At 32.9% G+C, this 14,030-nt stretch overlaps 1 protein-coding gene across 1 annotated transcript in view; it reads right to left on the bottom strand.

The window, feature by feature from the left end:
* LOC138306175 (von Willebrand factor A domain-containing protein 7-like) overlaps window positions 1–10,894 on the bottom strand; it is a 48,666-nt gene extending 37,772 nt beyond the window's left edge. Inside the window, 13 exon segments of the mRNA XM_069246566.1 lie at window positions 121–274; window positions 1,150–1,223; window positions 1,630–1,789; window positions 2,551–2,672; window positions 3,839–3,994; window positions 4,440–4,559; window positions 5,136–5,354; window positions 5,799–5,984; window positions 6,489–6,583; window positions 7,174–7,255; window positions 7,538–7,720; window positions 9,891–10,013; window positions 10,366–10,894. Coding sequence (XP_069102667.1) covers window positions 121–274; window positions 1,150–1,223; window positions 1,630–1,789; window positions 2,551–2,672; window positions 3,839–3,994; window positions 4,440–4,559; window positions 5,136–5,354; window positions 5,799–5,984; window positions 6,489–6,583; window positions 7,174–7,255; window positions 7,538–7,720; window positions 9,891–10,013; window positions 10,366–10,585 — 1,894 coding nt within the window. The 5' untranslated portion in view covers window positions 10,586–10,894.
* Window positions 10,895–14,030: the final 3,136 nt, after the last annotated feature.

Here is a 14,030-nt window from a genome sequence, read left to right as displayed (position 1 = left end):
CAAATTTATGAAAGGAGGCAGAACAAATACATTTTTAAGATAGATCAAAACATACCCGCTTATTTTAAGTTATCCGTAGACTATATATTGAGAAAATGTCATATATGGCATCATACCCACCTACTATTGGGTTTCTTTCGGACACGTAGTGTATACCGAAGTCGTCAGTCTCAATCAGCTGATAGCTTATATCTAATGTACTGGACACCGTGATATTGACTTCCCACTGTCGACTCACCAGGCGTGACAATACCCAGGTACCAGGGACAGGATTCTACAACAAAGGTATATAGTAATTTAGGATTCTACAACAAAGGCATATGGTACTTTAGAGTTCTACCACAAAGGTATATGGTAGTTAAGGATTATATAACAAAGTAATGTGGTAGTTAAGGATTCAATAGCAAGAATGGTATTGCACTTAAAAGAATGTGTTAATTCTCAACACAACTCCCATAAAAGTGGTTAGTTGTAGACACCAAGCAACACACCCCACCCAGCATTAATATTGTGAGACGAATAGTTTGCCCGTTGTCAGTATAATGTGACCATGTGAGGTGTATCCTCGGCGGCATGCGTCAGCGAGATAACACTATAGAAAGTACCACTATGGCAAGGGGACAAAACCTGACAATACACTGATGGCACAATATAAGTATATACCGCAGCCTCCCAGAACATACATACAAAACATTGCACACATCGAGAATTCCTTCCTTAAATGACCCTGGATGTTAAAAGGATGTTAAAACTAACAAGAGGTCCAGAGGGCCTGTATCGCTCACCTGGTTTGTAATGCCAAGTAATGTTCTGAATACAGCTTCATGTTTCTTTCTGAAGGAGATTTAATATTAACCAGTCAAAAAATTTATACAAATTCTTATCCCCTACCCATTTCAAGAAAATCATGTTTATGACTAGTATTTAAGGAAATGTTGACGGACGACGGACGGCGACGACGACGGACGCCGCGCATGACATAAGCTTACTGATAGCTAATAAACCAGTCATTCTTATCTACATTTCAAGAAATATGCTTTTGTTATACGCACAGCTTTTACGCTTATGATTGGAAATATTGATACAATGTGACACTGAGGTTCTTAATATTAAGATATTTATGTTTTACCTGCAAAAATTCTGTCTTACCTGTATCGTCATTGTCATCTTTGAACTTGAACTAAAAAGGGTGGCGTTGTCTGTTGAAAAACCTTCAACCGTACCTGGAATCGATATTGTAATAAAAGTAAAAGTATAGGCGTTATTTAAAAATTGTGATGAAAATGGTATTGTCTTCATAAACACACACGAATGTTATATGTCTGACTTTATTATCGCTATAATGCCTTATTCCATATATTGTACCTCTTCCTATATCGTACATGTATGTCATAATAATTTAATTATTTGATTGATAATCCTACTTGTTTTCATTTCCGTTGGCATGTTCAACTGCTTTGGTTGTGCAGTTCAATGTCCGCGACAGTTTGCTTTAATAAGATATGACTTAGAAATGGTTTCCTATTGCAATACGGCATAACGTTTCAGAACCTCCCAAAATACATAAAGGAAACATCTAACCTCGCGTGTTGATTTAGAAAGCCAAAATATGCCGCACTAAATGCACACCTGTTGGGTTGGTCAGTGATGCATAATACAAACTGTACGCTCCATCTATATCGATGACAAGATTGTCTGCTCCACTGTCTACATATATATCCATCGAATCATTTTCAGCTGTTGTCTGGACAAAATAGTCGACCACCGCCGTTGAGGACGCAAAATTGTCCTGGAAAAAAATGACACGATGAGTATTAATTTATACATTAAAACCTGTCTTAGCGACCATCTCTCTACCAAGACAAGTCTGTTAGCCAGATAGAATCCTCGTGTACCCTAAAGAACCAATGTTTTCTCTGAACCCTTATGACCCACTGATTACAGGTAAGTCAACAGGTACCACGGCATCATTTATCATATAATTTATGATATACTCTCGTTTATAACGTCAAGGGGAATGGAGAATTTGAACCAATTTATTTACTCTATATGACAAAAAAGGTATAAAGAATAATCTAACGATGTTAATAATGTGGCAAAATAGTTCAACATAAAAATGCATCAGTATAAACCAGGAGTGACCTCAAAATGGCAATTATTGGCAAAAAACATGATCACGTCATTTAAATCAAACGAAATGGAACGGTTTTGAACATTTTGGTTGGCAAATGATATCTCATATGATTATAACTTGAACAATAGATACGTTAGATTATCACATTTACAGGTACTACCGGTCATGATGTCATTCAATTGTTTGGTTTTTGTCGACACATTTTACTGTATTTAGGATATCGGATTAATATTAATTCAAACAATATGTTTGAAGGAAGCTAGTTCTGAACTTAAAAATAGAAAGCTTAATATGCACTTTTTGATAATTAACCTAAAAGTTTAAAACATTTTGTCAAATATCATAATTAGCTTTGCAATATTCAACGACAAATCGCCTGTAATCAGTTTTAACTCCTAGTCCTGACTGAGACTTACCTCGAGCAAACTATCGAGGACTGTAGTAAGTTCATTGGAACCAATTTGATACACACCTCCCCCGGTACCAGCGGCAATACTTTGGAATGACGCGAGATCTCGTTTATGCCTCATCCGAACATCTGAAACAGCACAGATTGAACTCCAAAATTAACTAATTATATTATTTCATTTGTTTTTGCACATGGTGTTGGGTTTTTTGGTTTTTTGTTTTTTGGTTTTTTGTAATCCCATTAATCTATATTTTGCTTTTTATATTCTTTTACTGCTGCGATTAAATCTTGTATATATATTACAATTCATGAAAGTAAACTGTCGAAAAATGTATTTAAAATATTTTAACTGATTCAGAAGTGAAAAAAGTTTTCAATTGAAGTGTTGCAAACAAAATCGGCGTGAAAAAAAGTCTTGAGAAATGAAAATAAGTAGGTTTACAGTATTTGTCATATATTAGACGTTAATCTTAACTAGATTGTGTGTTGATTTTTATCAAGTAGTATAACGTGACGCTACCCAAATAGGAACACTTTTTGAAGATAAGTTTGAAAAAATATAATGTGTGCATAAATCCAGATTTTTCTCTTAACTTTCCACAAATAGATGCATTCAATTTTAATAACATGATTTGCTTAATTGACATCAATGCATATATTTTGAAATAGATAGCTTAAAGCATGCCCGATCTAACAACGTGTTTCAACAGGTTCGAGTAACTAATATGGAACACCCCCTAAATATAGTTTGATTAAAAAAATGCAAAGATATCATAAAAAATATCTGAATTCATTCAAGGAAAGTTCAAACATATTTTAGATTATGTAAGTCACATGTCTAAAACATTCCATTGTACATTCGCTTTTCTTGTTTTAAATATATGGTGTTTTAAGGGTTGTCGCACGACGTCGTTTTCCGATTTTTTTCACAATTTCATTATTTTCGTTTTTAAATACAGATAATAAGCAACTGAAAGAAAATCACATCTGAAAATTGTCACAATTACAATCAGCACCTTTATTTTTGTTTAAGATAGTTATTGTAAATAGAAAATTCTGTATCACATATTAGAAAGGTGTTCCATTTTGGGTAGTGTTCAAATTTGGGTAGCGTCACGTTAACTGCATGTGCTGTATTTTGGATTTGTTTTTATCATTTTTCGCTTCATTTGCAACAATAATATGAAAGGTAATTTCGTACTAGAGAAAATTGATATTTATACATTATGATATAATGATATGATAAAATATGTAAAAAATGTAAGCTAACTATATGTATCAGACAATCAATGTACCTCTGCGTCTCCTAGAACATGATCCGGTCAGAAGGAATTCAACCTTTATGCTTTTAGCAATTGCAGCAATCATAGCAGTGTTTGAATCAGTATAGTCCTTAGCATCTGCGTCAGTAGCTAAAAATATTCTTGAATTCAGTTCTGAGAGGTCGATAGCTGCAGAATAAATCATAATATTTATTTATCATTTCATGCAAGTGGTATTTCGAAAACTAACATTATGAGAATTCTCAGAATGGTTGAGGTTCATTGCATGAAATAAAAACATGGTGAAATGTTCTCGAACATGTTTAGAGAACGAAGGGATAGAACACTTTCCTTACAATGGGAAAGGCACATTCTACTATATTAATATAGGTGGATTCCGCTTTAAATCCACTACCGCAAGCCTTGGTAAACGGCAGAATTTCAGAAAACGGGACCAAAGACTAGATACCAAATACAGAATGTTGGGTAATCTAATTTCCGTTATTTTCAAATAATGGTATGTCAATATTGTAATTGTTATAATACGCACCTCAATATACTAGATCATTGGTAATTTGTGTATCAATTTTATACATTATACAGTATATAAACAAAGTCAACAGTGTACATTTACCTGCTTGTAATCCTGATATTGCATATTCTGCACAATCACCTCCTCCACTTGCAACGAGTGCATCTATCCACTGAATCATTTCATTGGCGTCGATTGTACTGTTAAATGTAGTCAGATATTCTGTAAGTAAAGTTGACATCAAGTGGTAAGTAGGAGTGAAGCATCTCAAACCCACAGTTACATAATACATTGTGTTAATAAGTGTCTTAGCGGTAAAAAAGTTAATGCTGTCAATAAACCTAGATAATTGATTGAAGATGTACGAGATACCTTCTCAATAATGTTTCACATAATTGGAACTGTTTCTTGTTCTTTGACTGCCAAGTATAGCTGGAGATAAAATCCAAGATGAAAACCGGAAAGAGAACTAGATGAATTGTAAGATATTACCTGAACAAAACCTAGGTATCGGTAAGATATTATATGATGTACTGGACTGTCAAATAATATGTCCCAACAAACCTTCAACCTCCGGATGACGATTCCAACGTAAATGTTGGCATTTGCCTCTAGCCTTGTACTATCTGTAGATCTATTTTGTTTCTCCAGCCAATTCACCTCCTTATACAAACAGACCTTAAATGCTCCTAGATACTAATTGGTAGTTCCAGAAGATTAACGAAAACTCTCCGTTCACTTTTTACCAACCAATTCAATACCGATAAAATGTTCTTTAACAAGACATGAGATACATACCTGGGTCACTGAATGTTGATAATACATATTTGCTTGGCACGATAGCACTGTTTCTTGATGCGATGACTTTTTTCGTCAAAGCTATTTTCACATCCGATATATCATCGCTCATGGACCCAGTGACGTCGACAGCAAAACCAAGAGATGGTGTTGACTTCAACTCCAATCCAATAAGCTGAGAAATCATGTGATTGGAGACGCTTGAAAGTATCCCATTCGCTTGAATGATAATGTATTGTTATAACTAGTTTGACAACTTTGAGTTATTAAAAATGAATATCTTTGTTGTGAAACCAGGTGTACATTTCGTAACGAAATAATATATACCGAAAACAGAAAATAAAATGGGCCAAGACGAAGAAAAAAACATATACCTTTAGTACATATACGATAAATGGATTATAGAATTAAGTGGGCATGACGTGTTATGTTCAGTGTTTAAATGTTCCAGACAGGTTCTTGAATTACAACTGCATCACATTAAAGTATTATATTTTGAAATAATATTAAAAATGCTAATTTAGAAGTTGTATCTTTCGTGGTCCTTAAAACAAAGTAGCTAGGTAAATGTTAATTAATTTAAACATTCAATGCTAGTCATTAAAGCAAGATTTATAAATTACAACAGACAACCTTTAAGGTAGAAAAGAGTGTTTTACTTACTCTGGTGTATGAAGAATTCCACAGTAGCCTGAACTGCGGCTTCGGCGGCCTGTTGGTGGAGATGATAATGAGGAGAAACATTGGGGTCTGTGGTAGCTTTATTGATACCTCCTGTCGCAGGGGTATCTTTCCCAGAATCCCACAGTCCACCATGGCTGCACTTCCCGTCAGTTTCACCTGAACCAACTAGAATGTGTAATAAATAAGTAATGGTACATTAAAATCGATTTCAATGCCATCATCGATACTCCAGGAGTTACTATCACTGACTATATATCCACACCTATACTATCTCATAGTAATACTGGAGGAAGTTCTGGTGAACCGCAAAAAGTTACCTCTGCGGACATTCCCAATATAGTAAACTCCAAAACGTTGATACCGCGAAGTGATTGTACTGTGCAGTATTGTGCATATAGTTGGATTTTTTATTTCCAATTTGAATGGTTGTGCAATACGAAAATAACTAAAAAGTAATTAGATGTATAAATTTATATTAACAAAATACATGTCTTCTCGAAAACTAATTACATAACTATACATTATTTCATATACATAAAAAGAAAACACAACTATAAAACAGTTTTTTCCTCCCTAGCGCTTTCTCGGCTCATGCCATATATATTTCATAAATTTCCAAAATAACTGTTCAAAACTAATAATATGTAGATAAATAATGACAGTAGACACCTGGCGGTTTGGGGTACGCTGAGTGTATAGACCAATACCCACTGGTGAGGCGATCGTTGACCAGCAGGTTGTCGTCACAGGAACCTAGACGCAATCTGTAAGTAATGGCGACATAGAATGACGCGTAATAAAGTCTAATATACGAAGATCATTAAATATTGAACAGAAAGTAGATAACACACGCAATGTAATAGTGTTAATGTTCTTTAATATACAGAAGTATATCGTTCAGATAATGTATTTATCTAATTCTCTAGTATCGTTCAGATATTGTAATTATCTTATTCCCTAGTATCGTTCAGATAATTTATTTATCTAATTTCCTAGTATCACGCGTATTTTTTCTTGACTGAGCCGAAATTGTTGTGAAAGAACAAAAAAAAACACAAAATTGTGGCATTTAACAAATATTTTCTCAGAGAATAAAGCAAATAATGTTCCAGTCTCCGTGAAACCTTCTTCATTCCATGCCAATATCCGAACCTTCTACACTTTTTTCGTACACATATAAATGTTCTTCGTCAAAAACCAAAATCACCATCAACAGTTGTTACGATGAATAATCATGTTGCTTCTGACATTTTTATAAATTTAGTTCTGTACAACTGCGTCAAAGAAATCATTCTTAGGTCTAAAATGTCAAAATATTATTAGTATTGACTGCGCTACAAGTTAAATAACTTACGCTGAACTTGTGTAATCGCAGGAACTACATGTTTTGTCTTCTAACGAAGCTATCCTCATTAAATCCCCTGTCCTGAGTGATCCTGAAAGATTTCCCCATGTTACAAAAGCAATGACAGCAATTAATACCACGTTTCTATAATATCTGGCACATTTTCAAGTAAAATGACATTAATAAGAGCGTTTGTCTTAATCAACAATTAAATGTAATCAAAACTGCAAACTTGAAAAAAATCACTTTTGGTCTCTTTTTTAAAAAAAGATTTAAGAAAAATGAATTTCAATATTTGAAATATGAAAGATTTTTTTTTCACTTTTTTTCCCACAAAAAAGTGACATTTTTCTTCATTGAATAGTATTCTCACCGAAGTCTGAGTATGTTTCTGCACCATTCATCTCGACCCAGTTTGTGTTACTGTAAAATGACTGAATGATCAGCAGACATTTCGCCACGTTTTGCCCCAGCAGTGAGATATTTATCTCAGACAATGTAGATTTCATTAGGAGATTTCCTATAATCAGCCGAGTTTCTTGGACAATGTTGTGTGCTACAGAAAATATCGGTAAAGTATAAGTAAATGCAGACATCAGGTAATTAACAAATGAATGTAATGATAGTTAATTGTATTGCATTGTAATGTTTCAAGTAATGAAATGTAAAATGTAATTGCGAATTTTAATTTCATTTAATTTCATTAGATAATTACATTGCAAAAAAAATACATAGAATACACATTTACTTTTCAATTACATTTCAATTGATATATTATATGTGATGTTGTTTGACCACATTTTCCATATTCCTGTTCTTGGTTAACATAATTGAATGATATCAAGTAATTGAAGTAATGTGTAACCGAGGCAAATGAAAATTACATCTAATGGCAATTAATTGGTTGCAAATACACATAATGTCAAGGTGAATGAATTATATCCTTCATTTTCTGTCTTATAAATTGTTTAGCTTTATTTTAGTTGAGTTCATTAAAAATATCTAAATTACATCTAATGATTCTTAAATGCCAAATATTTATTTTGTTTCACGGTTACGTTAGTTTACATTTGACCATCAATTTACTTTAAAGGCGTGCTTGTCAATATAGTTTTGGTTAAAACGAATATAATCCGTTCTTTTAACAGGGGTTAAAGTAATATCTATATACATCTTACAGATTTTATCTTTATGTTACCTATAGTATCTAACATCGGTAGATTCTGCTCCTGCTCGGCATTAAGGGAGTGGAACGACTGGTTCGCCCGTTGTCAGTATAATATGACCAGGTGGGCTGTGCTTGTTTAATGTTGTCAATGCCCCCATTTAGAAAGCACTACACAAGGATATATACCGCAGTTAAAAAACACGCACCGCGAAATTCACACACCTACCCTGCAGATAGGGCGTTAGACTTTAACCATTTGCCTCATTTTTTCAATATCCGTATCAATGGTATTTTTTATAATTACATGTAATATTTTTTTTTTCATGCGAGATCGGGAATTATGATTGGCGATTTTTTTTAAACAACTATGAAAAAGATGAGAATGGCGCGAAATCCCGGCGTTATTGTGACATATCGTGTATATGACACTGACACATGCATGATTTTATAAACGTTACATGCAAATCATAAGGATAATAAAGGTCCCATACAAAGAATAACAATATAACAATATTACATGGTACTAGTCCAGTCATAAAAGAAGTTTTTTTGTATTTTCTTACTGTTTAAACTACTAGTAATGTGCAATTTAAGAAATCAGATGCGCAAATGAATGGTAATTTCATTTAATACATTACAAAATTCATGACATGGTAATAGTAATTCCATTGTAAAATGTACCTTGTGATTCACTTATTCCATTACTATGTAAATGAACCTAGCCCGTCTCTGTGTAAATAAATATGGCATTGGTATTGTGTAATCATACGCATATTCTACTGTTAGTACCCATTGCGTTACTGAAACATGATAGTTGGTATTAAAAGGCATTTTTACAGTGATTTAATGTACCATAAACAAATTGTTAGCAAGTCACTTAATGTGTCATAAGAAATATTTTAAAGACATAATTTAAAATTTAAAACTATATGTAACATTGAGCAAACACGTTTATATACAATTATATACATTTTAGAAATTTCTTATATATAGGATCTTAAATGAATGTTTATTTAACCTAACATTTATGAAATGTGTCTAAAAAATTTTTTTTTAATTGTTGTAAGCATTGATGATCAAAAATTATATCTTAGTGTTTTATAAAATCGCAACATACCTTCAGCTTGTGACCATTTTAAAAATTCTGACGTCATACAATTTTTCCTGGCATCACATTATTGTTTCAGCGATAACGACACAATTTATTTCTTTTTCGATAAATTCCAGATTATAATAAAGTAATGATATTTTTAACAATCAAAGGAAAGTCATATCGCAGTTAATAGAGATATAAATGCAATCAATCCCGGTGGCAGATAAATAAATACCGTCCGTTTATAGGGAACAATTTCACTTTTTCCCCTAACTACAATGTCGATTTTTCCCGCGCGGACGAACTGAAGCATGACCCGCATTTATGAAGACTGTTTTAAGTCACTCTTAATGCAGATCTCCATGGCAAAATGTAAATATAAAAAAATGTTGGATATCATTGTATTATGTGAATAATATATTTGAATTAAAATAAAATTTAAAAATATAATACGGAGTTACTTACCTTCCCTGATACGCTCGGAGTTGACAGTGTAGTCCGGATTCCTTTTAAAATTCTTGTAGGCATCAGAGACCGCGATGGCAAGCTGACGAGCCTGTGTTTTGTACTTCTCGTAGCTGTTTGTATCTGGAAATTAAATAATACCCAATTGAAATATATTACATCAAATAGTGTCAAGTATTGTAGACCAAATTAATTCGGGGCTACTTAGATTCAGAACAGGTTCGCAAAGATGAATTTTCATGGAATGCCAAATATTTCTTATCAAGATATAGTTGGTGATTAATGGATCACGGAAATAAACTTTCGCGAATTTCGCGAAAGTAAATCGCACTCAACAGAATAATTAAGTATATAATAACACAAGTAAAAATACAAGGGTCCACCGTTGGTACATCCCAAACACGTGTTAAACTCACCTGTTAAAATCGCTTTGATTTTTAAATAACTAAAGGAATGATTTAATGAAAAATCTCACCTGCTCCAAAATGGCTACTGATGACGTAATCATATTCGGTTGTCCTGGTAGTAATGACCTGGTCAGTTGACGTGAGAAAAGTAGCCGCTACAATATCCAAGGCTTCCTCTGTTATCTTCATATGGGTATACATAGCACTGTCATCATCGAGGCCAGGGCTAGGTATAAAGGCATTCGTCAGCCCCGCCATCGTGACAACGCAAATACAAAATAGTAACATTTTCACTAGTAACGAGTTACATCGACTTAAAATAAGAATATGTTTTTAAAGTTAACATTTGTCGTACTCCGTCAGAATATTTCTCTGTTTTGTCAACAACAAAAAAACCAACAAATATTCCAATCAATCCGAATTATGATTAGGAAATAATTGAATGATATCACATCGATTAATTTACAAATCGAATTTCGGTAACGTATCTGTACGTATTAGTTATGATATATTGTATTTCTCACTAGTGTATTGTATATCCAAGCAGACTTTATGAAGTGTTTATAAACACCGTCCGTTTCTGAATGAACAAGATACCTTAAGCACAAGGAATAAATAAGTAAATGTACGCAAATAGTTTACTTCCTGGATACCGTTTATTCTAGAGGGACCCGTAAAATGATAGCAGTTACGCACGTAGTTTTAGACGTGAGCAAACCGATAAATACACACCTTCTTTATATTTGTTTTACTTGTTTAAGATAATTGAGATCTATTATGTAGAAATTCTATGGGGAGAATTAAAGAAATCACATAATACTTAATTGATCGTATATCGTATCTGTAAAAAACACTGACAGTGATTAAATATTTAACCCAGATACAATATATGTACTGTAAAACAACTTGTTTTAGCTAACATATAAACTATGAGTTAGTGAAAATAAATAGCCGCTACAATGATTCAACTAAAAGTAAAAACAAATGGCCTGTAAAATCGTTGGACAAGATAACGTGGACATACGTGGTTTACATTGCACAGTATCCATCAAAATGAACTACATTAATAATAATATCAGCTCATTAAGATTTGGTAGTTTCTCCATAAACAGAAAACATCTTTTATAACATAAAACAAAATATCCAGCTTCAGTGAATGGTAGAGGATTTTTACCCCCAGAGATGGAAAATAAATGATGAAAGCATCACATTTATAATTCTATATTATCGTTAAAATTTCTCTTTTTGTTTCGTTCGTTTCGTAACAGTTGATATTAAAGATTATGTTACAGTAGTGTCCATAAATTCAATTTGGACGTTATTCGTGGCTAATGAATTATTTGCTATTATTTACATTTTAAATCTAACTTAAATATTCATCCATATTTTAACGCGTTCATGCTTAACTGCTTTTAATTGACGACAACATGATGCAAAAAAAAAAAAAACATATTAAAAGAAATTGGATCTGAAGTCTCCTAGACGAAATTATTTGTTCTAAGTTGAATTAGCATGTTATATCTACAAACTATCAGCCATTGATATGATAAAGAAATGGACCTGTCATAGCCCTCATTAAAACACCAATCAGGAAGTCAATCCGGGTAATAAAATAAATTAGATATACTAAATGTAGTGAGATTGCATGTTTCTTTATATGTACAATTGTGTACCTTTCGAAATGCGATATTATCTCAAAGGCAGGGGAGCAGATACGAGTACTTAATTTCCATAATTTATCATAATTAGCAGTAAACATGCTAGTCTGAATTATTTGGTCTTTCTATCGTTTGTTTTATGATGTCATCCTAAGCTGAAGTTTATTGCCTATTAATGTTTACATAATTGGACGATGGAATGGTAGAATACTAACACATTTGTAATTCAAACTAGGGTCCAGTTGGTATAAGGGTTATATTTGATATCGAACTTTCCATTTTCAGCAAAGCATATAAGCATGGACAGTTCAGACTTTTCATTTCGTCTTTTCATTGTCATGGCCTCCCGATTCCTATTTGATAATGTAATCCAGTCCAGATTTTACCTAGATTACTGATGCCGTTGCTAAAAGACAGAGAGCTGACTCGTTTGAACACTCAAGGTAATACATTTGTAACACTGTTTGCATTGTCATTTGTGTTAAAAACAATTATGTAATTATGTTGTTGTGTTGGAATCCATCCAGATTATTACTTTTTTACATTTCCACATGTGTGACCTTTCTCTCTTTGAATGTTTTGATATATTGATATTCATTCCCATCATACAACTAGGCCTTTTATCTTCTAACAAGAGTCGTATAAAAAAAATTAATTTGATCCTAGATTACTGATGACGCTGCCTCATGTGAAACACACCGGGCGGGGTGATAACATTGTTTAGTAATTCCACTCATCATTCTTACCTTTGAAGGATACTTTTGTTTTTTCTCTTTATTATTTGCTTTCTTCAATGTAAACCAATCGATTTCCCTGATTCTGCAGACATGTCATTTCAGTTTATTGTATCTCTTATTCTTTATGTTTAGATTTATTCGCTTTATTATATAAACATATATTTGTCTACTCTCATGTCGATGGACACAGAACTTTTCAGTAGGGACGGAAGGAAAAGAAGAAAAACCGCATCAGATCAAGTTATCTCCCTTGTGCGTAGCTCTCTGGACCCCAAGGCTTTTTTATTTACATGCTATAATTGTGCATTAAATTCACAAAGTGGTCATATTATTTAATCTTTGAATTACTAATCTGAATCTGGGCATGCATAGTAAAACATCTCTTTAGTTTAAAATGTATTTCAGGAGGCCGATCATTGTTCTTTGATATCTATGTTTATTCATGAATCAATAATTCAAAAACTCACCACTTTACTTTGAGGCACATATTGGAATTTGCTTTTTAGGTCCGTTTTAGATTTGTATAATCTGGTCATTATAGCCTGTAACTAATTGTTTAATTATTGGTCTTTTAATTCTTGTAAGTATTTTTTAAACTTGTTAATATATACTGAAATGTACTTTTTATAAATTAATGGGAACTTTCAATGGTAAATAGATGGGAAGATAGTTAGAGTTATCTCTCCTTAATCCTCACACCATATGTATTTGTAAGCATATCTATCTATTTCAAAACATTGTTTTGATGTTTAAATTTGCATTTCATAATTGATTCAAGCCTTATATTTCGCATATATTTTAATCTACAATATTAATAGATAACTTGTTATATCTTGTCTCATTTTTCTTCTTCTTCCTTTCCATCCTCTTCTTCTTTTCCGAGATGTTTCATTCCGACACATTTTCAATAACTATTGAAGTCAAAACTATCATTGTCCCTGATCCGTCAACAAATAGTGTCGTTATTTTAAGGTTTCTGAATTGTCAAAATTAAAATATTGTCTTATTTCGGTGCAATTATATAGAACATGTTTATGATGTTATTATACCTCATATAACAGTGTCTGTGATTAGTTGAAACACATCACAGGGAAATAAAACGCCGTAATTCCCTCGGGGAAAATAAATCATCACATTTCCCCGGGGCGCGTGCCCATATGTTTCACGGAGTTAATTCCCCTTCCAATTCTACAACAAAAACGGACGAAGCGTAGAACATCATTTTTTAAATATTGCAAGTTTAATTGATATTGAACCCAGAGTAGCGAATCGTGAATTTTTCGGTATAATAAACACTTTACGTCCCGGTGGTAGTGTGGTATGAAGGTTTATTAACCC

This window comes from Argopecten irradians, chromosome 13 (assembly GCF_041381155.1).
Source record: "Argopecten irradians isolate NY chromosome 13, Ai_NY, whole genome shotgun sequence".
NCBI classification, from domain to species: Eukaryota; Metazoa; Mollusca; class Bivalvia; order Pectinida; family Pectinidae; genus Argopecten; species Argopecten irradians.
Note: the sequence above shows the minus strand (reverse complement) of the source record. Positions and strands in the feature narration are given on the sequence as shown.